Consider the following 25,381-nt stretch of genomic DNA (forward strand, 5'->3'; position numbering starts at 1 on the left):
GTTCATAACTAAAAGATTACTTTGCATTAATATGATCATAGCTGTTAACGAAAATAGGTTTTCAACTTCCACCTTGCAAATATACAGTTGTACCTATTTCAATTTTAAGGTGTATTATTCCTTTTTTTTAAACATAATACTATATTCTGAATAGCTGAATTGACTGATGAATAAGTTCAAGTAAAGGTTTTAGTGTCATCCGTAACTACCTTAAAACGTGGATGGACATTCAAAGTGCAGGACATTATTGAACAGTTCATGAATAGGCAACTTAAAGTGGGCAGATGGTGTTATACAGAGGATCTTTTTAACCACAACATTTCACAGTTGCTGTGACAGTGTGCTGAATGTGTGGTAAAGTGTACAACTACCCACTAGATTATCAAAATGATATTTCCTGGTTAGTGTAAAGGAACATATATTGTGACATTTGTGTATATGTTGTGTTGGAAACGGACAAAGAGACAGATCGGGGTTCCCCCTCCTCTTCTCTGAGATCAGCTGCTGTGAGTGGGTCTATTGCATGTTTCCACTTCTCTTCTTTACCATCTTTTACCTTTGAAAACCCCCCACACACTCCTCCAACGGATGCTTCTTGGGAGGGGCTACATTGAAACACACAGTCCCTGACGAAAGGGTACTTCCCCTTAGTAATGTACATGTCTGGAAGTGTGTATGTATGTGAACATGTGAGGCTGCGTCTGTCTACTTCCAGGGGACTCCCAGATCTGCAGGGTGAAGGGGAAGAACCAAGCCCCACAGTCAATTTGAAAATAGCATATCATCAAAAAATTTAGGGTTTGTGTGTCTACCTTTGTCTTTATCTTTAAGTTAGTGCGCGTGTATCTGTACATTAGGTTTAGGAACACCGAAGGGTCTTTTGTTTCAGTCTAATCCAGGAAGTTTGTCAGCAGGAGTGGAAGCCAGCAAGGAGCATTGGTTCACGCCTTACCTCTTGCAATTGACTGTAACCTGGTATGATCAGCTCAACCTGATAGATCAGTGGATGAAGACACTTTTTTGAAAAGCAGTAACTACTAATGAGCTTAGTTATTTATTTGCACTATTTCGGTGTCCCATAAGCAATAACAGTTTTAAAATGAGCTAGCACACAGAATACACGGTCCCAGACACTAAAACAGCAAAATGGTAGATGTTATTTACACCTGTGTTTTCTTTACATTGCCAGGTCAAAATAGCCTTATATTTAAAAGTTTGAGGACTTAAAGGAGTCTTGAATTTAAATAATTTATGAACCCACAACAAGAAAACAGCTGCCTTTTGACTGTGTGTGCACATGTATTTGTGTTTCTGTGTATTTATGTTCTAATGGGACCTCTAATTAAAACTCCTGGGGTATCTGCAATCTGTCAGCACTGATCGATCGACCCAGAGACTGACAGCTTACTGTGTGTGTGTTTGTCTGTACGTGTGCGTGTGTGTGTGTGTGTGTGTGTGTGTGTGTGTGTGTGTGTGTGTGCATATACAAGTTCGAGTGTGTTCATGCTTGAAGCAGAGCTCTCTGTGCTTGGCATGTTATTTTACCTGTCACTCTGATATGTCACTGTTGAATAGGATTGGATACATATGCATTTGCATTTACACAAACGGCACACACACACACACACACACACACACACACACACACACAACATGATGTGAATGGTCTTTTCCTGCTTGCTGATTGAATACAGAGGCATCAGAAAACCCTGCAGGAGTAAGAGGTGTGAGACAGAATCTTGTGTGAGATCACACACACACACACACACACACACACACACACACACACACACCTGTCATTTACCACTAGTGATTGTGTTTCTAGTTGCCAGAACTTTTGATCTCTCAGAAATGTATACATTTAAATGTCTTTGAAATGAAGATAACCATTTTTAAAGGTTTTTTGGGGGCCTTTTTATGCCACAGCACAGAAACCACAGCAGGTTAGATTCAAGCCTGGGCTGTCTAATTGGAGGACTCCAGCCTCCAGGCAGTAACCACTATGATACCAACGCTCCTGAATATAATGTGTTTTGATATGGACCATGTCTATATGTATATACATACATAAAGTCTGAACTTTACTCTGCCTATCTCTTTTTGCTCTCTTTCTCATGCACACAGATTGAGCCGTTCACAATTTCACACCACAATTACTATCAATCACCTGCCTGTCTGAGAGAGAGAGAGAGAGAGAGAGAGCGTTTGTATGTGTGTGTGAGTGATGGCAGTGACAGTATAGACGGCATGTGCTGTGAAATGTCACTGCAGCGATCGATGGTGTTTAACAAGGCTGGAGGCTGATCTGGACCTCATGCTAACATGAAGCTCTCTCCTCCCTCCTCCCCATCCTCCTAATCCCCCTCTACTGAAAGCCCAAGGGTCCCTCGGGAGAAAGAGACAAGGCCTTTTACCTGTCAAGAGGCTTTTGTGTCCAGACCAGACACATGCACACACACACACACACACACACACACACACTTCTGTTGACTTTTGAGTGGTCTTGAATCACAGTAATTTAATTTGAATAAATCAGGACTCAGGACAAAGTCAGACAGGATGATCAGAACTAGTTTATGATTTCAAAGTGCTGAACAGAAAATCCAGTGAACCAAAGAGAAAGGAAAAAAATAAAAATTGAAAAGAAAACTCAAACCAAAGGACATTGAAAAACAGCAACTTTTTTCTTTTTTTTTGTTTCTCTTCTTCAAAAAACAATGCACAACTCGTACCACAAGATTTGAAAAAGCTAAAAACACTTCAAAATATTAGTTTTGTATATATATATTTATATTTTTATCTATAGAATTTGATATTTTCATATGTCAAACTGCTGCTGTGAGTGTGTGAGTGTGTGGTGGGGGAGATCCCCACAAAGAGCCGCAGTCTGGGACATAAAGACAAGTGGAGCTGTTTTGACAAGCGAGAGCCGCTCTGAACACACCATGCATATGATCCTTGGTTCTTTAAACGTACAGGTTGTCCTCCACTATCTCACACGGCCTCCATCACATTAAAAACAAATAGAAAAAGAGCATGACTGCGGAATGTTTCACCCCTGGACGTACAGCTATGTGTCGAACACTCTCCTCTCCCCGGACTCACCGGTCGTCTGCTCGGGGAGCAGGTTCGGGTGTGTGTCTGTGCTTCTAGCCCTTCTCAGGGAACAAGTGCTTCAAAAGCCAATTTATATGTCCATCTTTAAGCCTCTGTAACCCTACACGACCTATGATTTAAAGACAAGTTAATAATAATAAAAAAACAGAAAAGAGCAAGTTCAAGTCTGTGTGACTCAGTCATCAATCGTTAGTGCACAGTTTCTCCTCTGCTGTCTAAAACCAGGCGGAGACTGTCTCTCTTTGTTTTAGCTACCGACAGTAAAGAGCTTTTTATTAAAATAATTTAGAGTTTGAAATTAAAACGGTTCTTCTCCATCTTTTCATTTATGTCGTGAGATAGCACTTAAGAAATTGCACTTGGAATCAAGAGCTCAACTCAACAGCCATTTCCATGTGTTTATGAAATATGTTTCTGCATGTCTGCGCAGTGTGACCTCTGACTTTTCAGAGGTCACACTGGACTTGTCAAAAGCACAATTCTTTCCTTCTCTTTAAGAGGAACTAGAATACACAGCAACTTGTGCTTTACTGGGATGTCTTCAGAACTGAAAACAGTCAATCCCACTGACACCTCCCCTCTACCCTTTTTCCTCCAAAGTCCTCAGACTGATGTGAGCCAGGCCAAAACACAGATAAACAGAGCTAATTAACCATGGTGTTCTTTCTTTTCTTTTTTTTTGCAGGACGAGCAGACACCCAGACGGTAAGAGGACAGTAAAAAAGGCCTTTTTCCTACCATCGTCCATCTCAGCCTTGTTTTACTCCCCCACATGATGAAAACAGGAGGATCACAAAAAAAGTAATAAAGCATTCGAGTAATTGTCTCTACACTGGTGAAAAGCATTTAGTTGGTTTGTCCATTTGAGTGAAAACCCTCCTTGATTGGTTTTCCTATTGAGTAAAAAGCATTTGATTGGCTCTCTCTGCTCTGCATCAGCCAGAGGTGAGTGGTTCTCTCTTCTGGATTTGTGCGTGTGCTCCTGCAGGGGGGGACAGGACGTGATTTTGTTTTCTCTCTGTGTGGTCAGTCCAGGCCTTCAATAGGGCAGAGTGTCCAAGAACCTGTCAATCATTGGAGGGGGCGGTACCAGGTCCTCCAGCTTCAGGTAGAAGATCCGTTGAAGGCCCTGGGTCCTTTGGGAACGTAGCTCCGCCCTTAAACCCAGAATACGGCTCAGAGGGGGCGTGGCCTTGGGGGAGGAAGAAGAGGGACTGCAGCCCAAGTGGTCTCTAAGACAACAAATGACCTTATTCTGCAGCTCCTCCACCCGCTTTGAGTCCTTCAGACCTGGGACTTGCTCTGTAAACAGACAGAAACATTATGAGAATAATTGATAAAACAGAGAAGAATATGTCACATCAAACAAGAAATACCCTCTCAAATACATCAGCGCCCATTCAACTGAAAGAGCATTAGCTACATCTTCTTTTAGATTGAATTCCACCTCATTACCCTGTATGGCTAATATCCTTAACAGGCCTTAACCTGTCTCAACGACTCCAGATCAATACACAGCCTAACCTAATAAGCCTTCTTCACACTGTGCACCCACACATATATAAACATTTGCACAGACACACACACAAATTGTCTCAGCAATTTAAGACACTGACAGACACAAAAGTGCTCAACAATTAGCTGATTATTCGGCCATGTGAGCAGCCAAATGAAATTAGAGGCACACATGCGCACAGACACACAGACACACACACACACACTCCACTGCCCTTAGCAACTCTAGTGGCACCCATACCAGGCTTAATGTGACACTAACTCATTCTGCAGAGAACAGAGTGTCCAACCACACACACATAGATATATATAAATATATATATATATATATATATATATATATATATACACACACACACACACACACACACACACACAGGCACACACACATGGCAGTTGGTGCTGCAGGGAGGCTGTCACTGAGACCAGTCTCACTTTGAGGTATCCATTATCTGAAGTTTATTTATTGTTTGTTTATGTGCCTCTTTGTTTGCTCTGTGTTTGCTGCAGCAGAGTCCCTCCAGCCCTCCTTTCACTGCTGCTTTTAGAGCCCTCACTCCCCTCTCTCCCTGCTCCTCTTGTCCCTTCTTTCTCTATGCGCTCGAGCTCCTGGGGAGGGATCGATGGCTGCCTTTCTGCACAGGCCACTCTGAAAGCGGTCGATTGCCCGGCAGCTCTGGCGGCTCTGTCCTGGCGGCGCGTTGTGTGCTTTGCCGAGGTGGCAGAACGCCACTGAGAACACCGCAGACGCCATTCCAGAGCTGTGCTCCATGGTGGGATGGTCGATCAGGCACAGAGTTAAGTGCTCCCCCAGAGAGAGAGGACAGGCTTGGAGGGCTTAGACAGAGGAAGAGAAGGTGGCGGAGGGGGGCCAGCATGAAGTGAGGAAGCTGAGCGTACGGGGGAGGGAGCTTTATCCATTACACATTATAAACAGATTGTGACTGACGTGTGAAACATAAAATATGAATACTTAATTGCACATACAATTTGTCATTTCAAACGTAGTTCACAGAAGACTTCTGCCTCTTCTCAGATGTGTTTAAGCACAGAAAACTGTGGCTCTGCTTCCATTTTTCACAGATTCATGCTGATTAGAGGGCCAGGTGTGAGGCAGGTGCAGCAGGTGCTTCTGGGTATCAAGTTCTTGTTTCAGGCTGAGATGCGTGAGAACACACATGCACAAGTGTGTCTTTCAGCGTATGTGTGACGTCTGGGGATGAATCCACCTGATCACTGTCAGATTGAATCATCTACTGGTACAGCTTTGGACAAGGGAAAGAAGCGGTGTGTGTTTGTGTGTGTGTGTGTGTGTGTGTGTGTGTGTGTGTGTGTGTGTGTGTGTGTGTGTGTGTGTGTTTGGATTTGTCTCCATACATTCACACAAAAGCAGCTCATGCTATTCCTTGGCTGGGTGTGTGATAGAGAGGGTCAGCTGACTTTTTTTTGTCATGTCTTTTTTTGTATGTATTTACTCCTAATGTATTTGTTTTTTCAGGTCTGTTCACTGATGTGTCAGACTTCTTTGTTTTTTTACCTGTGAGCAGTACAAGTGCGGCCAGGCAGGCGAAGGCAGAGGCGTCCAGGTTTAGGCTCTGGAGGTGAGTGGAAAAGTCCCGGATGGAGTCAAGCCATTCTCCGAACCCCCGGAGGCACTGGAACCTGTGCAGCACCAAGCCGTTACAGAACACCAGTTTATCCTCTGACAGCGTGGACCTGAGACGCAGAGAGAAAAGGGGACTCTGGTTAGAACTCTCTAATGAAACACTGCGCTTTCCCTCCTGTATTGTAAATATGGCTTGAGATACCAGGGCAAGGAAACAATTACAATAAAAACAATGAGAAAACCTGGCAGTATGTACACACACGAATGGGACACACATCAAACACAGGCATGCAGCTGATTAAGGCTGTGTTTTCTAAATTATAGCATTTTAAAACATTCCTGCGTTTCCTTTCAGGAGGTTTGGGTGAAGGGTTAGAGCAGAGGGCTGGTCTTGTACGCGTGTTAGTGTGTCTGTTGTGTGTGTGTATGTGTTTGCAGATAGGTAAATTGCGGCTTTAATGTGCCCAGGCTGTGGTGTGCTGTGGAAACACAAAGCCTTAATGAGGAAATGAAAAGCCTTCTCAGATGTATTTAACCATCAGTTACTCACAACACACAACATCCTGCTCCTTTACTATAGAGAAGAGTGGGGGGAACAAGCAGAGAATGACCGAGAGCTTTGCCTCATCTCTAATAGTGCCGAAAGCATTGTGGCCTTCATCAGTGAGCCCTTAAACTCCAAAAAAATAAAATGTTTATTGTAAGATATCTAGAAGAAAACAAAGATGCAGGTCAAAAGCAGAAGTTGGGCAAGTTGGGGGGGGGGGGGGAATACTGTTTATCTTGAACTCTTCAGCCCATGTTATTTATGATTGTGACAGTGTTTCAGAGTTATTGTATATTCTTGAGCTTTGCTCTACTTGAAGGTGCATATATTCACCTTATATTCATGGCTTTAAATTTGTTTATGCATCCATGATATGTGATATGTGGTTGGTACTGTATACAATGACTCTTCGCCTACAATATACAGTTTTAAATGCACATTGTAAAGTAGAAAACTACAAATTAAGTATAAAATCTGTGATTCATCACAATATGAGGCTAAGAGAGTCTTAGCTGCAAAGATCTTGCATCTTCTTTTGAGGTTTATACCATCTTTTGTAATCAGCAGTGTAATAACAATACTAAGCATCAAGTGTCTGATTTAAGTACAGAAGCAAATCTACAGAGAGAGACAGACAGGCAGACGGCGCGCGCACACACACACACACACACACACTCACTTGCTCACACAGCTGGATTTCTGCCACTCATTCCACTCACCCCTGACTACACTGTCACCACGGTAATCAACCAATGACCACAGAGACTGAGTGGTAACGGGGTGCTTACAGCAATGTCGGCCCACAAGAGCGGAGCAAATTTACTCTACACACACTGAGTACTCTCTCTCTCTCACACACACACACACACACACACACACACACACACACACACACATACACACTAATGCAGACGAAAACAGGCATATAGCAGCACAGGGGTCTGCAAAGCAACTGAGTTCAAAATGGGGTCAGCACGAGGCTGCTTCAGCTATGAGATCAGAAAGTGGATTGCATCCGTCTGCTCTCACAGAAGATGAACAAAGTAAGACAGAGATGCGTTTGTGTGTTTTTGCATGCCGTGGGAGGTTGGCCGATTAGATGAAGGTCAGTGTGTGTGTGTGTGTGTGTGTGTGTGTGTGTGTGTTCGAAAGTAGACCCAATCTGAGAGCACAGTTTAGTGTGAGTCAGAGTCTCCCTCCTGCTGGGACTGTGATGGCACCACCCAGTCCTCTACCCACCCTGCACCTGGACTAGCATCGGGAGGAGGAGAGAAAGTTAGGACTCAACATCATCAGTGTGCGTGCGTGTGTGTGAGTAAGTGTGCCTGTGGTTGTGTGACTGTGTTGGTTTTCTGCCCTGGACAACAGCACAGACAAAGGGATGAGCTTGTAGGCCCAGCCCCCCTCCTCCTCATAAATTTAACCAGCCGCATGCCTTACGAGAGCAGACCGGTAACCACGGGCGACACTAGAGCATAGATGGGCACTGGCAGTCACAATGGCACCACAGGTATGTACGAGGAAACACACAAGTACTCACACACTCATCACTGAAATCCTGAGGTAAAAAAAGGAAATGTATTTCCTCCCATAATGTCCCTCTTTAGTCAGTCAGCTGACCGGCTTTCAGATGGAATTGATTCCGTCAATTCACAGTTCACAATGTGATCACAGTTTCAGCCCGCACAACGCACACAGAGCTCTCTTTGCGTCAGATATCAGACGAATGGAGTAGAGCGGAACTCTGTGGGTGTAGCTGCTGTCATAGCTACAGACTTCATTCATAATTTTGGTTCATATGGCGATTACTCAGCTCCACTCCTCCTTCTCTGGAGACACACCAACACAGCAGCACGCAACCTCGGCCTTCGCGGTTAAACATGGAAATGTAATGGTGACAGATATAAAAACAGCCTGCAGATTTAAGTTGATGATAAAGTTGTGAGAGGGAGAACCCACACTGAACTATCCCTTTCTTACCTGTGAGCTAGCCGCAGGACAAACAGCTCCAGGAAGGAGGAGTCTATGAGGAGGTTCTGATCGTCACGCTGAAGCTCGGAGAACCCGGGGATCCGGTCCGCCCAGCATCGTGTGGTCTCCATTGAGACGGTGAGCAGTCTGTAGAAGAGCTGGATGTGCTCTGAATCTGAGGAGGAAGAGGGAGGGTCTGCAGCACTGAACTGTTGGGAGAGATGAAGAAAAATGACAGAATTGAGTATTGAAAAAAAAAGCATTATTTCTCACTGGACCCATGCAATTGCATACTTAAAAAATGTGAGTTGCTGGGGTTTTTTTGGGCAGTACCTGGCTGTAGTCGAGGTCCCGGGGCGTGCAGTGGGAATAAGCCCTAAGTAGAGCAGACAGCAGGCTGAGTGGAGGAGAGGGAGGAGACCCTTCTGTCTGCAGGGGGCTCTTTGGTTTGGAAGGCAGGCGACCTCGTCGTCCCTTCAAGCTATCAGTGCGTACCACTAAGACAGGGAAGAGAGCAGACAAAAGACCCACAATGTGGAAGTTGTTTAACCTGATCTGGTTATGTACATGCAGCATGCACAAAGACGCTCTTCTCAAACTGCTTGTTATCTGCATCTTGTTGTTAATGAATTATGGCTGAAGGGAACCCACCAACGTTCAAGTTTTAATAACATGGGAGGATAGCAGCCAGCAGATGGCAGTGCAGCTGTTCTACAGGCTACAGCGTGTTCACAGGAAAACAAGTGTGTGCTTTAAGTGAGAGTGTATAGGTGAGACAGGTGAGAAACCTCAGGAAAATGACGGTATCTGTTTCAACAGTCGAGCTTGATGACACAAATACAGAGGTGTAAACTGTAGTTTTGAGCAGGATGGACGGTGTGTCCATCCTGCTCCTGGCTCTCTGTCGAAACTTTAAAAACTACTTCCTCCATCAAGAAAAGGAAACGTTATAGCTCATCATGAATGTGCGTGATGCTGCCACAGGTCAGGTCATCATTTGTCTATTAACCTGCAGACAAAACTTGTTCCGCTGTCTGTTTCAATACTTTTCTGAGAAGCCTATCGGGTGTGTGTGGTCACTTTATCTTTCTTACCTTCCTTCACCATGCCGACACTCAGACACTTCTGGAAGCGACAGTACTGGCAGCGGTTGCGTCTCCTCTTGTCCACAGGGCAGTTCTTACTGGCCAGACAGACATACTTTGCGTTTTTCTGCACAGTACGCTGAGGAGAGAAGAAACAAGCATACCGATAATCAGACTCCGAAAACAATCATCCACCTCATATTTGATTTGTTTAATTCAATTTGTGTTTTTTTCTTTCCCATCAAAGACCGAAAGCAGAAGCTCGCAGGTCAGATTTTAATTACGCGCTGAAAGGCGGCGGTGACATCAGTATAATTAGATAAAATTAATTTCCCAACAAGCCTCGCCTGCAGGATGGACAATTTTATTAGCGCTGGGGCAGACAATGGGGGACCGAGCGCGTGGCGTATACGGAAGTGGGTCCCGCGAGACAGGAGGACGGCGTCCGAAAGAGCTGTCTGATCAGATCTGTTTCTGAAGCTCGCGGGTCAGCTCGTGCCACCTTCAGGGCCTCGTGCATGGCGCCTCCTTCAATGGGCCCCGCGGGAGCTGTTTTCTCCTCGGCTAGCTCGCGCGATTATTACTGACCTTATTAAATTGAAATCAGAAACGGGCCACGTGGGGGGGCCGGGTGCGCTTCCCGCGTGGATGAAAGACAATAATAACAACAGAGGTGGCTGTGAATACTAGCGAATGCGCGCGCTTTGACCCGCACAGAGTAAAGTAAGCTCCCCTATACTCGTGAAGTTGAATAATGACTTAAGAAGTTTTCTGATCTGACTAAGTGCGCTTTTTGGGAGTTATTCAATGGAAACAGTGATGAGCCTGTATAAAGAAGTCTGGCTATTCATTCCGAATGAAAAGACCACACAGCTGTAACTTTAGTACTTGAGTAAGTCTGTGTCTAATCTTTACAGACATGCGTGACAAAAAGATTTTTGTTCTTGGACAATCCTTTGCCTGGTGTAAATAGCCTATACTTGTCGCATTTTACAGTTATATGTTTAGATCAAAAGACACTAATTACTGTCGTTTGCAAAGTTTCTTCTTTATACTCTGTCACCCTTTCTGGTCCAGTCAGCACACCAAACTGTAAACTAAACATACGGAACGCACGGAAAGTGTCGCGGCTTCTCCTCTTCTTTAACGCCTCTAAAACACATCAAAACAAATAAATCCAATTAGCATCCCCTCGCGCCGCACATGCCCGTGCCCCCGGGAGACCAATAACACACCAATTATTCCATATGCTCCGGCGCGAGTGCGGAACTAGCGCGTAATGGGCGACTGTGCCGGATGAGAGTCGTTGCCATGGTACCGCAGCTCGCCGTGAATGTCTCCCTCTCGTCCCTTCAGTGGTCAGTGACCCGTGCGCGCGGGGATAAGTTAGTTATGGTCATCAATGCGGTCGAGGGGGGGAAAAAAACATCCGTTTTGTGAATGTTAAAGCTAGATGAAAGACAGAGCTGAATCATGCTGAGATGTATTTGCACCTATGCCAGTATACAAAGTTAAAAACTTTTCAGAAACACTATCGGAATCACACTTATTTCTATCAGGTTTTTTTAATTAAGTAAAGCATTTAAATGTCACTATGATACCTTATTTCTTAAGTCTCTGTTTTCAAGAGCTTTTTTTCCTGCCGAATACTGAAACACAGGATGAAATAGGTGAAAGTTGAGTGAACCCTTGTGGTCTGTTCAGGGGGAAGTTGTTGCACTCAGTGACCTCAGGGCCTGATTTATAAGATAACGGCTTACAATAAAAGCCTTTCTTTCAAACGATCAATTAAGCTTCTGATGAATTAAGCTGTTATGAGTTAGTACTGACCTGTCTCCTGCTCTCTCTCTCTCTCTGTGTGTGTGTGTGTGTGTGTGTGTGTGTGTGCGCGCGCGTGCGTGCTCTTGTGACTTTGCTTTCCAGTAAGCAGCATGGAGCATGACTGGCGTCTCAGAAGAGATATTAGAACACTGATGCTCATCAATGAAAACCCTTCTATATGTGCTTGTGCGCACACACGCACACACACACACACACACACACACACACACACACACACACACACACACTCTCTCTCTCAGATTGAATTATCTCCACATGATTAACAAATCTGTAGTGTTTTGTACATCTGTACATCCTGCCACATGTACAGTGATCCTAAGAGTTTTAATATGAGCACGTGGGTGAGGATGTTCCACACTGGTTGAATTGATGTTATTTGTCTTGAAATGTATTTTGATGTTTGCAGCTGATTTTTATTTTAAGGTAATTGAAAATTTGTATAAAAAAATGTGCACCACAATTTTAGGCACTAAATTTCTGTGTTCGCAAAGATTAAATATAGACATAAAAATGCTCAGTTAAACACTGAGAGAGAGAATAGTCAAGCGATTTGTATTCACATGAAGCTCATTCACAAATGAACACACACTCATGCAGAAACTCACATGCTGAGTGTGCTATGGGAGCTGGATGTAGGCATGCAGAGGCAGATTCTCTGACATGTAACATGTACTAATAGCCTCAGCTTAAATGAAAAGCCTTTAGGGACTGCGTTCCCCCTTCTTTCCCCTTCTTCTCCCTAAGTCTCCTTTTCTCTGTGCATTATTCTTGAGCGACAGGCCTTTCTCTCTCTCTGTCTGCAGAGAAAGTGCTAAAGAATTTAAAGATAAAAAAAGCACACTAATTTTATTGTTATTTTAACCAAAAAGTTGCCTTAACTATAAAAACTTATTTATAGTGCTCAGACATTCACAATCACTGAGGTAAGTGTTTGTATGTGTGTTTATCTGGTTGTATTTTTTCTTGAAAGAATGAAATGATCAACTTAGATGTGTTACATGTGCATTTAGGTAACAAAGTTAGATTAAGATTACTTTAATTGTTGACCTCTAATTCTCACCTCTGTAGATGCACTTCATATATTGCATGCTTTGCAAGAAATGGCAAATAAAAACAAACTCAGCGTGTTGCCTGGTAAAAGCAATGCTAATGTAACCCACTGCTAAGGACAGTAAGTGTACAAAACTGACTCATTTTTAATGTTTAGTATTTTTCTAACAGCTATATCCAGTTGTTTTCATTCCAATTGTGCTCAAATAGGCTCATTCAATTAATGGAAACCAGTGAATGGACTACATTATTATGAGAAAATAATAAAAACTCCAAAAATAAGTTTAAGATGTGAAATTAATTCAGTGGAAATGTGTCTAAAATTCCACTAATCAAGTCAGTTAATTTACAGCAAGAATCCACAATGGTTTAATGTGTAATACATTTTCAGGGATAATTAAATATAATCAAGAACACATTTTTAGGGCATAATAAAACCAACAGGATAATTGAAGTAATGGACCTGATAATATGAATATAGAAATAAGCAGGTGCATGTTTTTTTTCCTGCTTCATCCTGAATTCAGCATGCTGACAAACATGTTCATGCTTCTGTAAGATTATGTGGTTGTGTGCATATGATGTGTGTGCATGGTTGGTTGCATCTGCACGTATAAAGGAAACATGGCAAAGTCTGACAGGCTGTGTGGCTTCTGAGCGCTGCAGCGAGCAGACAGCCTGCGGCCTGCTGCCACCAGACGCTGCTTTCATTAATTACTAAATAAAAACAAATTGTGAAACTAATTGAAAGGAAGGATAATTCATTTCTGTCTACCAGAGGCATTATTCAATTACCTCTGTGTTTGCTCCCTCCTTATCCCTGTCTCTTCATTGTGCTCTCTTGTCTCATGCCCCCAATAGAAAGCTTAACAAGTGTGTCAAGAAAACATTTAAATTCGAAAACAGTGCAAAGAAGTGACTCCAGTGTGAATTCACTGTAATATGAATGAAAGTTTTGAACCACATGCAAGTTTGTTGCGATGTTTGTTATTGTGTTAAAATGAGAAATCTGTGTGACAAAAAGCTGTCGAGTGGATGTTGATCTATGAGTTGTGTGTGTGAGCTTATGTGTGGTAAACGGGATGTGTAAAGTGTTCAAATGAATCATGACTCATTTTCTCCTGAGTGTTGTGTCAGTGAATTGTGGTCAATTTTGTGGTCACTGATTTAATACAAACAAGCTATAAGGATACATTATAAGGAAGGTTCCTTTTCACGCAGGATGATTTTCCCCATTAATCTGCTTAGATTGGGTTTTATAATCCAAAACACTCACACAGGCAATGTATCATCAAAGACTGTTTTCCACTCTATAGCTGGAAGAGAAGAACCTTGTGGGCGTGTTGAGCTCTCATAATGACTCTAAATATGATTTTGAGACAAAACGGTTTCATTTTAAATGTGTAATTCAGGTTTCATCAAGGCCATGGTGGTATTGTAAATTTTAAATGTGATTGTATGCTTCTGGTTGTGCGTTTAAGGACTGACAGACAGATGTCAGGAATAAGAGAAGTGGGAAATTCCAAAACTTCCAGATATACTCACAATTGTAACTAAACAAAGTGGGAGGACAGAGGCATTGTAGGCATTTTAAAGTCTTTTAGAAATAAACCAAACACTTATATCTATAACAAACATTGTCATTGTTTGTGAAGACTTTTTACCTTGAAGAAGCCCTTGCAGCCTTCACAGGTGCGTACGCCGTAGTGCTGGCAGGCCGCATTGTCGCCACACACTGCACAGGTGCCCTCTCCAGGGGGGCCACGTTGGGGAGGAGAGGGCAGGCTGTCTCCTAGCAGAGGGCCACAGGGCCCCAGAGCGAGAGAGCGGAAGGCAAGGCTGCTGCCCCCGGCACCGCGGTGCAGCTGGTACATGGGCTGCTCCAGGGGCGGACCGTGAGGATGGGAGACCGAGGACGAGGAGGAGGAGGAAGAGGATGACGTGCGAACAAGTCCTCCACCCAGACCCTCGTAGCCACCGACACTGCTGCTGCTGTGGGGCGGCGAGTGCTGGTAGAAATGCGGAAAGCGGGGGGATTTTAGGCCGCCTGTCTCCAGGCTGGAGCCCAGGGAGTGGGAGTGTGACGGAGGGGCAAGGGGATGCTCCTCCCACAGGAAGGAGGTGCCGGGTTGGGGTGGCAGGGATGGTGTCGTTGGGGTGGAGGGCGGAGACTGTTTAAAGTACATGGTGGAGGACATGGCCTCCAGGGGCGGAGCGGTCGGGTAGCTCTCCTCCTCTTTCTTGATGGTGGGCCTGTGAGGAGGCATCTGATACAGGCATGATGACTTGGGCTCATAGCTCCCCTCCACAAACACGTTGAAGCTGGGGAGGGAGGTGGTGGCGACCGCATCAGAGATGTCCCCGCCACCGAGTTCAAGCTTGGTGTAGTCAGAGGCCATGAGGTCAGAGCTGTAGCTGTCGCCCTGGTAACCAAAGGACTGGCCTGAGTAGGCTGAGCCTGGAGGGGCGGGCCCATACTGAGCCTGCACGCAGGGCATGTCTGCCAGGAAGACAGAACACACACACATTAGAGCTGCGTGGCACATCAGACAACAAACATTTTAGTCAAAAAGCATTTTTAAGTGTTAGTAGAGTTCAGCCTTATGGCAACAATCATTAGTCATAGAGGAAAGCAGCACCTGAACAAGTTAAGAAGAACAATCTGACAGTAAATCTATAGGACACAAGCAGGCTCTATTGGCGGCTCATGCACACAGGGCTCATGCTAAACAGAGTCCGCGATTTATTTTTACTGCACAGCTCTATTGGAACAGGCAGCTTTAAGGTGTCTGAGATTTCAGTGTTATAAAATTTTGCTGAATGCACCTCTCAAGGTCTTTATGAAAAACTTTGAACATTTTTTTCCATTTGCTGCCATTTACACAATTTCCTGCTTCAACACTTCTCGGACTCCAATGAATAGGTAGAGGAGATTGTTTTGGAGCACACACTCACAACCTCCGACTTCCACAGTTAAGTTCAGTAAGAGAAGCTGCATATTATCCGTGCGCTATTCTGAGGCCAAGCAGTCAAAGCAAAGAGCCAAACCACTCTATGAACTGAGATGCTTGTGACAAATGTGAGGGAGAGAAAGAGAGAGAGAGGGAGGGAGAGGGAGAGAGAGAGAGAGAGAGAGAGAGAGAGAGAGAGAGAGAGAGAGAGCAAGAGACAGAGACACAGAGAGAGAGAGAGCAAGAGACAGAGAGAGAGAGAGAGAGAGAGAGAACGTGTGTGTGTTTCAGCACTTTGGTTAGTCAGATGGTAAAGCAGATGAGATGAGATAACATTAAACAATAATGGAACACCATGGTGGTGCTGGATGCCTGCTGCTCAACCACACACACACACACACGGACATGGATATTTCCTCTAACTGCTGCAGACGCCAGTCGGTATGTCTTGAGTAGCCCCTTGATTTAATTCAGTTACAGTTACAGCAGCGTGTGCACGTCTTATCAACCCCTTTACGTAATTCTCTCCACCTGCGTCTCCGTGAGTGAATCTGTGTGTGTGTGTGTGTGTGTGTGTGTGTGTGTGTGTGTGTGTGTGTTTGAGGACTAAACATGCATGAGTGTTAGCGCAGCCAGGTCTTTCAGGTGTTTGCGTGTCGCTCTCGAGCGCGGAACTGTCAACACAGTGGCGCTCTCATTGACGCTCAGCATGCGCGAGCTCTGCCGTAATCACCCTCCTCCCTTCTCGCGCGTCACGTTTGTTTAGTCAAATACGGGACATATCGGTCCTGCTGTTCTTCGGACTCATATAAATACCGTCATCCACGTAGGCTCGGGTTAGGAAGGACTATTTTCTTGAGTTTAAAAAAATCTTGAACTTCATCAGCAAAACAGTCCCTTTATAAAACTTCGAAACATCCTCCAAGTTGTCCCTTCATAAAACGATAACAATACACTTCTTTTTCTAAATCCGGAATGTTTAGTGAGCCAATTTAATAGCCTTGCTCTTTTCACAATTAAATAATACGAGTGGGGAAGAGAGCGTTTTGGCTTTTAGGGGCTCGAAAAAAACGAGACTTAAAAGGTTAACAAGGCTTAGTGAAAAGAACAATCAAAAACATGAACCTAACTTTTTTTTAATAACAATGTTCAGGTGTTTTCTAATTCACATTTAGGTTTATCAGACATTGTGTTTACACAAAGACCTGCAGTATGTATCTCTGAGACGGAAAATCAAACTGCCTTTTTTTTTAAGTTGAGGATGTGAGTCAAGCTGAGGGCCTACGTTTACTTGACGTCATCGATTTTTTTTTTCTCCTACAAGTGACCAGCTCTTTAACCCACGTGGAAAAACACACATGCACCATTACGGGTGTCATGGGGTTTTTAGTGGGCTACAACGAAAGAAGAAGAAAAAAAGACAGAAGAGAGAGAGAGGGTAGTAGTGAACTTTGTGGCTTTTTGTGCTGTGTCAGTAGGTCAAGCCTCAGGTCAATGGTGGGCATTATGTGTTTGAGTGTGTGTTTGTATTTGTGTGTGGGGGGCTGTTTTAGACTGCTTTCACACACACACACACACACACACACACACACACACACACACACACACACACACACACACACACACACACACACACACACACACACACACACACACACACACACACACACACACACACATCTTTAAATAAAAAAAGGTTTTCAGTTGAGTTGCTGTTCCTGATAAGAGATGAGCGACATAAGACAAATGTAGTGACATACTGTCAACATTGACAACTGGAAGTTACTGCAATTTCTATGGACTGATGTTTGTCTCTGTGTGTATCAGGTGAGGAAAGATCACACACCCACTAACATACTTTCATCACTTAGGATGTTCAAGATGTCAACACCGCCTGTATATGCTCATTCTACCAATAACATGCGCCCTTATTGAGAGGAACCTGAAAAACCACTTGTGCCTCTGCAAATGTCTCATCTTCTTGCTGCTTCACTTTTTGGTGGTGTGCCTATAGCCATCACTCAGTAACACACACACACACACACACACACACACACACACACACACACACACACACACACACACACACACACACACACACACACACACACACACACAGCCAATGCTCACAAACGCACACTTTCTTTTTCACACACTCCTGAGTACAAATATAACTGTATCAGTGGAGCCTCTTTATTTTTTATACCACTTAAGCAAATCTTTCGGGAGCTTTCTAAACCCCAACACCACCATCTAATTGTATTTATTATACATTCATGCAAGCAGCTGTTTGCGGTGTTTGTGTGTGTGCAAGCGATAGGACAGACGACCCAAGCAAAGTCAGACACAGGTGGTGCAGCAAAGTGAGGCAAAGGAAAACAGTCTCTAACCTCGAGGTGTGCATTTCAACTGGACAAACTGCAGCTGTTCCAATAACTGAGCGCGCTTGTTCATTGTCAGAATGCCATAGATCTAACAAATAAAAACATGAAGGTGCACACATAAATACATCAGCACAAGATATTTATTTTCATGAGATAAATTATAATCAGCGGCTTGACACAAATACAAACACAAAGCAAATTTACACTTAGCTAATGTTTAATATTTTTTGTTCAAACTTTTTTTGTTGGGGTTGATCATATATCTAGTAAATAATATTGAATGAGATACCAGAGAACTGAAATAGGCCCAGACAAGTTCAGAATGAAATGACAGATAAAAAGAAAATAAAAGCTTCAAGTCATTGCATGACGTATGAGATTCACCGCAGTCTGTAGACTAAGGTTTGCCTAACGTCTTCTACTTCTTAACGTTTGTCTAATGATTGAACTATCAACACAGTCCGCACTAGCCAGCCAACACACAAACACACACACGTACACACAAACGCACACGGGCACACGAGCTGAGACTCACGCGGCCAGAGAAAAGAGCACCAGCAGCATGATCATGAACCTTTATGATGCTTTAAGATTTGCTGTTACATGTTTATCCAAGAGAGAACAACACGGAAAATGACTAAAATAAGGCATATTATCCACTTTAAATTTCATGATAATTCTTTATTTTAGACTTTTAGAGGGCGTGATTTCTTTGAACAATAATAAACAACGAAACACCTGAATGTGCACAAAAACGGATCTTACATTAAGCCTACTCCAAATGCACTCTTCCTTGGAAAGAAAGAAAGAAAGAAAGAAAGAAAGAAAGAAAGAAAGAAAGAAAGAAAGAAAGAAAGATACTTTAAATGAAGGGCTGGAGTGTGTACCTGGTGAAAGAGCCTCGCGCTGAATGGTGCTGGGTGTCCGGGGTTGAGGTGTGGCGTGGCTGCGGCCGGAGGACTCGGTGGGCGTCGCAGAGGAAGTGTTCGATCGCCTGTGCTCCGAGCTCGACTGGGCGCTCTCTTCCGCACCTACAATATGTCAGGAGGAGAGATTTCTGGGTTATATAGGCTACAGTGATTTGGCGGCATGCGGAATGAAAAAAAGATGTACACCATCACCTTTCAGAGATATATAAAAAAAAACTATCGGCACTAAGAGGCAGCAGGTAGGCTATAGGTGAGTATTTTTATATATACATATATATATTATTATTATAATTTTTTTTCTCTAATACTAAAAATATTCTCCAAAACCGGTCCGGAATATTTTAGTTGTGATTTCACTTTTTACAATCTTTACATCTTTCCAAAATAACAGAATGTGGTATAAGCCAAAGGAACAAGAACTACAGATTTCTTGAAGTGAAAATATCATCTGAAATAGGAAGTAAGGATGAAAAGCAGAGAGACGAAGGGGCATGCAAACCACCGCGCGTACATCTGAACAAGCAACAAAAACAAGATGCAGGTCCCCGAAAAAATAATTAAAAATCATTGCAGAAAAACGATGTAGAAGGAAGGTTTCCAAATAAAAATATGACATGAGCCATAAGTAAAACAATACACAAAACATTACTGAGGACTTATCCAGACTTGTGCTTACGTGGGTGACAAGTTTCATTCTAACACTAAGCTATTTCAGTTTTGAATTTAATTTTGCGTCACAGAAGAACATGCAACCAGTCCAAAAACTGCAAAAATAAATAAATAAAAAAGTTTATGAAAATACAAACCTACAAAAGTGACCACTTTTAAAAACGCAGTGTGAGCCAGCGCATCCAGCCCATCGCTTTTCTTGCCTCTGATCAGAATAGTTGCTCGCTCAGGGTTCATCCAGAGGGAGAGATCAGTAAAGAACTTTGGGATTGTCGGAAATGTGCGCCCTGCGCCTCTGACTCCTTCTTTCTGCAAAAAGGCGCACTGTGGCCGTCAGATTTCAAGGCCCAGAGCGCCCCCTTTCTGTCACACACCCTCTTTTATACTCTCTCGCTCTCTCTCTCTCTCCCTCTCTGTCTTTATGTCTCTGTCTCTCTCTCTCTCTCCCTCCCTCCCTCTCTCTCTCTCTCTCTCTCTCTCTCTTTCTCTCTCTCCCCCTGTCTCTCTTGTCTGTCTCCTCTCTCTCTATATGTCCAATATGCTGGACACATTTGTTGACAAGCCGCAGCTCCCACTACCTCTCGTGGCTCCTCCAGCCTGATCGGCTCTTATCTTTGTTTCAACACATCACATTCGTCCACTTTAGTGTTAAGCATGCAGCCACTTTTCTCAAACTCTGACCATCTCCAAATCAATTCTAAGAACATTCAATCTGCCGGAACTCTTTTGATGGTTCCTTGGTCAGGATCTGGCTTTTATACAAATATAATGCATCACAAAACTTCCAAATACACTTGAAATACATAGTGGTTTTACCGCTAACAGCAGACAATACAATATATTCATTCTGAGATCAACTTCAGGAGTTTGCGTGCGTAAGTGCGGTCTTGTCCAAACCACTGTGCAGGGTTAAAAGAGTGATGAAATTCGCTGTGAAACAGTATTTTCTGCTTAATGAGACAATCAGTCTGTGTTTTCCCTAAATGAGCACACGGCTCCATTCTCGCTTTCTTCTTCTCAGGCCGAGCCGGTCAGTGGGGCTCTGGCCCTGCGCGCACCGGTAACCAAGAGAACGAAATAAGAGCTGCAAAGCACGCTCCCCGGAGCGCCGGTAGCCCCCTCGCACCAATAGCCCCGGACAGCGCGGAGGCTTCAAGCAAACAGAAACAGAGAAAGGAGAGAACATAAAGGAGAGAGCAGAGAAATATATGAGTACTGTAAATCAGCCCTAAGAGGGAGACTGTCACAAGCGCCTGAGTGCGCGTCTGCGTGCGTGCGTACGTAGACCTGGGTTGTGTGTAAGGCAGAAAGATAATATCAGCATTTACAGCAGTGTGGATTTATTTCTTGTATCATCACAGTCGCTAAAGGGTCCATTTGTCACGAAATGTCTCCGGGATATAGGCTCCAGAAATTGGTTTGCAACACAAGAGTGTGAGAATACTGACGTTTGCGAGTGGCCACTGCTTGACGACAGCCCTGGCTTTATTCATTAAAGAGTTTTGGATTACACCTTTTTTATGATTCTTAAATCCTGACATGGGATTTTCCAAAAGCCAAACGGATTTGAGAATCATAATGCTTAATTTGTCCAAAAAGTTGCCTATTGCAGTACTAAAGAACTTTCACTGTCATTGACATAAAGATAAAGCACGCCCCCTAATCCCTCAAAATCATTCCATTAAAAGCATATTCAAGCCACAAAGTCCACAATGATGAGGGGGGAAACAACACATGGCGTGAAATCAAAGGGCTTTAACTCTCTCTCAGCTCCAGCTTAAATGTAGGTTAGACTATTCTCCAGACCATTAATGCTTCTTACTCTCCACTATTCATTGTGTGACTCTAAGGCATCTAATTTCCATGACAACCAGAATGGATATGATACCTTGTTCCCAGCGCAAATGAAATTAACACACACACACGCGCGCGCGCGGACTAAATATAAGCAGCTGTACACGTGTTTGAGCAAAACACATCAACAGGTTGGACTCACAAAGTTGAACATACTAGACACACATGGTGAGTATAAATAAACACAACATATCTGTGTTATAAAGACCTGCATGTGGATACGATAGGACTAAACCTCTCATTCATTCACGCTTTCATTCATACTTTCTTACCTGTTTGCTGTGGCGGTTCCGTCTTTACATGTGGTAATAACCTCGCATGAAGTATCCTATTTCCATCCAGAATAATCACAAGGAGTCGAAGAAATGACGAAAACAAATAGATTAAAATCTATCAACAGTGTTGCTTGTCGAACGAGGCGCATCCGCGAGAAAATAAAAGTTTCTTGCTCTCCTTACTTTCTCTTAAGTTAGTAAAAGTAGTTGAAAGATAAAACTCCCAGGTAAAGGAGTTAGTGCGTCCGTTCTCGTTAGCCGCGAGTGTGTCATGAAGTGCTGCTGGGTGCTTTGTAAAGTGTGGAGTTGTAACGCAGCTTTGTTTATGTGCGCCGTCTGAGGGGGAGAAAGTCAAATAGTGCATTTATGTGGGCTCCGCTTCTACCAGAGCGGCTGGTATGCGCTACGTCAATGTGACGCCATGGGAGAGGTGACGTCACTCAAAGTAGAGCTCCCTCTCTCGCTCTCTCTCTCCCCTCCGTACAGTACCAGAAACATAAGCCTCGCGCTCCGTGCCAGAGAGAGAGAGGTGGAGAGATGATCAGAGAAAGCGAGCAGGAGGGCCGGTTGGTTTGATGGTTAAAGGGGAGAAAGCAGAGGGGGATCCGGGAGGCGAGCTAGGGCGATACCTGGTTATAATGGGGGTCTGCGCCTCATGTTTTGAAAAGGTGTTTTAGTACAAATGTAATTGTAAACATTTTTATTGAGAGACAGAGTTTAAAACTTTAAACGTGAACCACTTAAGCAAAAAAACCTTATATAATAAGATTTATACCACAAGTCAGGTAGTTAAGTCAATGAGAATTTTGAGGGTATTATATTTTAAATACAACTAAGTACACTTAAACAGTTAGCCTACAATTACAGATAGAATCCAATCAGACTACATGGTATATCTATATGATGCTACTTTATAATTTTAATTACCTACACATTCAAAAAGGTTTCTGCAATTTTGGGTGCACTTTAAAAAAAACATAGGAAGTACTAATGAGTAATAACTGGAAGCAGCTTCAGTCCCATAGTTATAGGAACAGCTGCAGGACATGCAGAACATGTGCCATGATATCTCCGACCTCCAGGGTTAAAAAACACGTGACTGCATAGATACAGTTTTCTCTTGATTGACATTTTCACATTTGTTAAAGCAATCTTGTTTTTCACTCTTTCTTCCAAATGTTAAAAAGTGAACACCTAAGAGTAGGTAAGCATACAGAAGGGTGGATAGCATCCTGCTTTGACAATCCTGGCTTTTTTAAATCTCTCATGAATCCTTATCTGTTTCATGGTTAATATCTGATAATTTGTATTACATTATGGGTCATAATAAGGGACCTAATTTAAACCCTGAGGAAAAAAACATATTCGATAGACTTAAATCACATGTTCTTTTGAAGAATTTGTTTTTCTAGTGTTCGGATGCAAGATGCTACAATCTTTGTTTTGTGTTTTTAAGATGTGACAACAAGAGAAGGCTAATGTCTGCTTTTAATGATAATAATAATAAATAATAAATAACAACACTTACAGCCCTTTTTTGGAAGTGTTTTACAAATACAACAATTAAAAGTGCAATAATTACATCAAGGTGTCTTTAAAAACTACAAATAAATAGCTTGTTCGCATAGTCTTATAGGAGAAAGAGGGTCTTTCTCTAAAGAAGTTTAGTATGGCGTATTTGCCTCCAGGCTGAAGTCTGCTGTAATGTGCTAATTGAGCAGTGCTATACTAACTGTTGTCAGCTGATAGAACATTGACCTATATTTATCAAGTGTCTTAGTCATTTAAAATACCTAGCCTAGTCCAGTGTAAGGTTAAAAACATTTTGTTGGATCATCAGATGATATTAATGATCATATTTTGTCATTACAAATAACATAAATCAGACTGCAGTGTTCTGTCTTTGACACTTATTTGAAGAGAGTCTTAAAACAAGGACACATTCAGTTGGATTGTAAGGTATAATTATTATTTTCAAATCTAATATTATAAACTAAATACTGATGGCGTGTGTGAAGTAAGTAGGCTATTTTTTTCTCTATGAAAAAAGTTATTTCCTTTATGTAAGGAAAATATTCAAAATGTTTTCAGCAACCTTTAGAGAAAACCTGAAAGATAAGTCAATTTAACGAGAGTCGGTGCATTTTTCCCGGTCACCAGCGTCTAACCTGAAGAGACACCACAGCCTCCCAGCGTACTCATCAAGCGAAGAATTAAAAAGAGTCGCTGGAGCCTCCAAGCACAATAACTCCCAGCAGCCAATCAAGAGGCGCGTATTTTTCGGTCAACGTCCTAATTTTGACCAATGACGAGCTCCAGGGGGCGGGGGAAGCCTTGACGCACTAGGCTCGTGATTGACGCAAGCCTTGTAGCTAAATTTAGCACCTGGCGAGGTCTATACTGGTGAACGGAGGTAGAGTGAGATAGGAGAGAGCCCATTCATTGTGCAGGGGCGGGCCCGACTATTTTAGCGTTTTGATTGTGATCCAGCCAAGCCAAATATAGTCGTAGACAGGTATTTTTAGCCGGAAAGCGTGTCCCCGTTTTCATTCGGCTAAGAAAACCTGGGCAATACAGAAAACAGTCTCATATGAACTACGACTACTGCTGTTGACCTGATATTAGATAGTAAAGTTGTTATTTCTACAGTCAGCTGTACAGACGGAGAGAAACACGTAAATGTGACCGCCACAGGTTCCCTCTCTCTGCCCCGGGATAATGTTGGACAAACGGGGAAAGAAAATACCTTATTTTCGTCAAGCTGACACAGGACAGGTTTGTTAAAGCTTTTTTGGAGCTTAACACAGCAACATTGCTTCACCAGCTGAGCGGTTTAAATGTGAAACACCGGCGGAGAAAAGACACTGTTGTCCGACTACGGCGGTCTCTCGGTTACAGGGAAAGTCGTTGTGTCATAAAGTTTCAAAGCAGAAGTCCCCTTTTGGAAAACAAACAAACAAACAAACAAAGAAAATATGCGACGAGAGGCGAACTTGCACACCTGACGCTGCCACGTTAGGCTAATGTTTACACGTCCGCCCTGGGGAAACCCCTCTCTGTACACGTGCTCTCTGACCTGCAGAAAAGGAAGCCATGCATTTTCCATGCAATGAATACAAAAACCCACTACACCGAATAAACATACACGGACTTAAATTCTGCAAGTTTATCTTTAGTAGGGGAAGCTAATTGGTAATACATGGAAGCTGTTTAGAGTTGCAGGATCAGCCTTAGGGGATGCACATGTGCATGGTATCTCACACTTCCATGCATAAATTGACACATGACTGCATAGATAAATCATACTTTAAGTCAATTAACCATGTTAAATCAAAATGTCACATTTGTTAAAGCTGCCTTGAATACTTTTTACTGATTCTAACTGTTAAAGAGTGAACACACCTGACAGGTGCAGACAAGCACAACAGGGTCGATATTGTATCCTGCTTTGATAATAATCTTGGCTACATTATGTTTGATTCTTTTTCAAATCTCTCATGTACTCCTTAGCTGTTTCATGCTTCTCATCTGATAATTTGTATTACATTATAGGTCCATCTAATTCAAACAGTATGTTTTTTGAGGC

At 43.1% G+C, this 25,381-nt stretch overlaps 1 protein-coding gene across 3 annotated transcripts; it reads right to left on the reverse strand.

Moving 5' to 3' along the window:
• Nucleotides 1-2,553: 2,553 nt before the first annotated feature.
• On the reverse strand, nt 2,554-24,597 carry nr4a3 (nuclear receptor subfamily 4, group A, member 3). 3 transcript variants are annotated; one of them, XM_079344766.1, is made up of 9 exons: nt 24,542-24,597; nt 21,793-21,848; nt 18,956-19,099; nt 14,398-15,233; nt 9,851-9,980; nt 9,090-9,253; nt 8,766-8,965; nt 6,170-6,348; nt 2,554-4,419 (listed from the first exon to the last, which is right to left on the reverse strand). In XM_079344766.1, exons 4-9 carry the CDS (start codon nt 15,229-15,231, stop codon nt 4,157-4,159), a joined length of 1,770 nt encoding a protein of 589 aa, XP_079200892.1. In that variant the 5' UTR covers nt 15,232-15,233; nt 18,956-19,099; nt 21,793-21,848; nt 24,542-24,597; the 3' UTR covers nt 2,554-4,156. The 3 variants fall into 3 exon arrangements, with proteins under 3 accessions (XP_079200892.1, XP_079200891.1, XP_079200890.1); XM_079344765.1 differs by lacking the exon at nt 24,542-24,597 and adding an exon at nt 18,075-18,156 and having other exon boundaries at nt 21,793-22,266; XM_079344764.1 differs by lacking the exons at nt 21,793-21,848; nt 24,542-24,597 and adding an exon at nt 19,804-19,986.
• Between the last annotated feature and the right edge of the window lie 784 nt (nt 24,598-25,381).

Source organism: Symphodus melops, assembly GCF_947650265.1.
Source record: "Symphodus melops genome assembly, chromosome: 5".
NCBI classification, from domain to species: domain Eukaryota; kingdom Metazoa; phylum Chordata; class Actinopteri; order Labriformes; family Labridae; genus Symphodus; species Symphodus melops.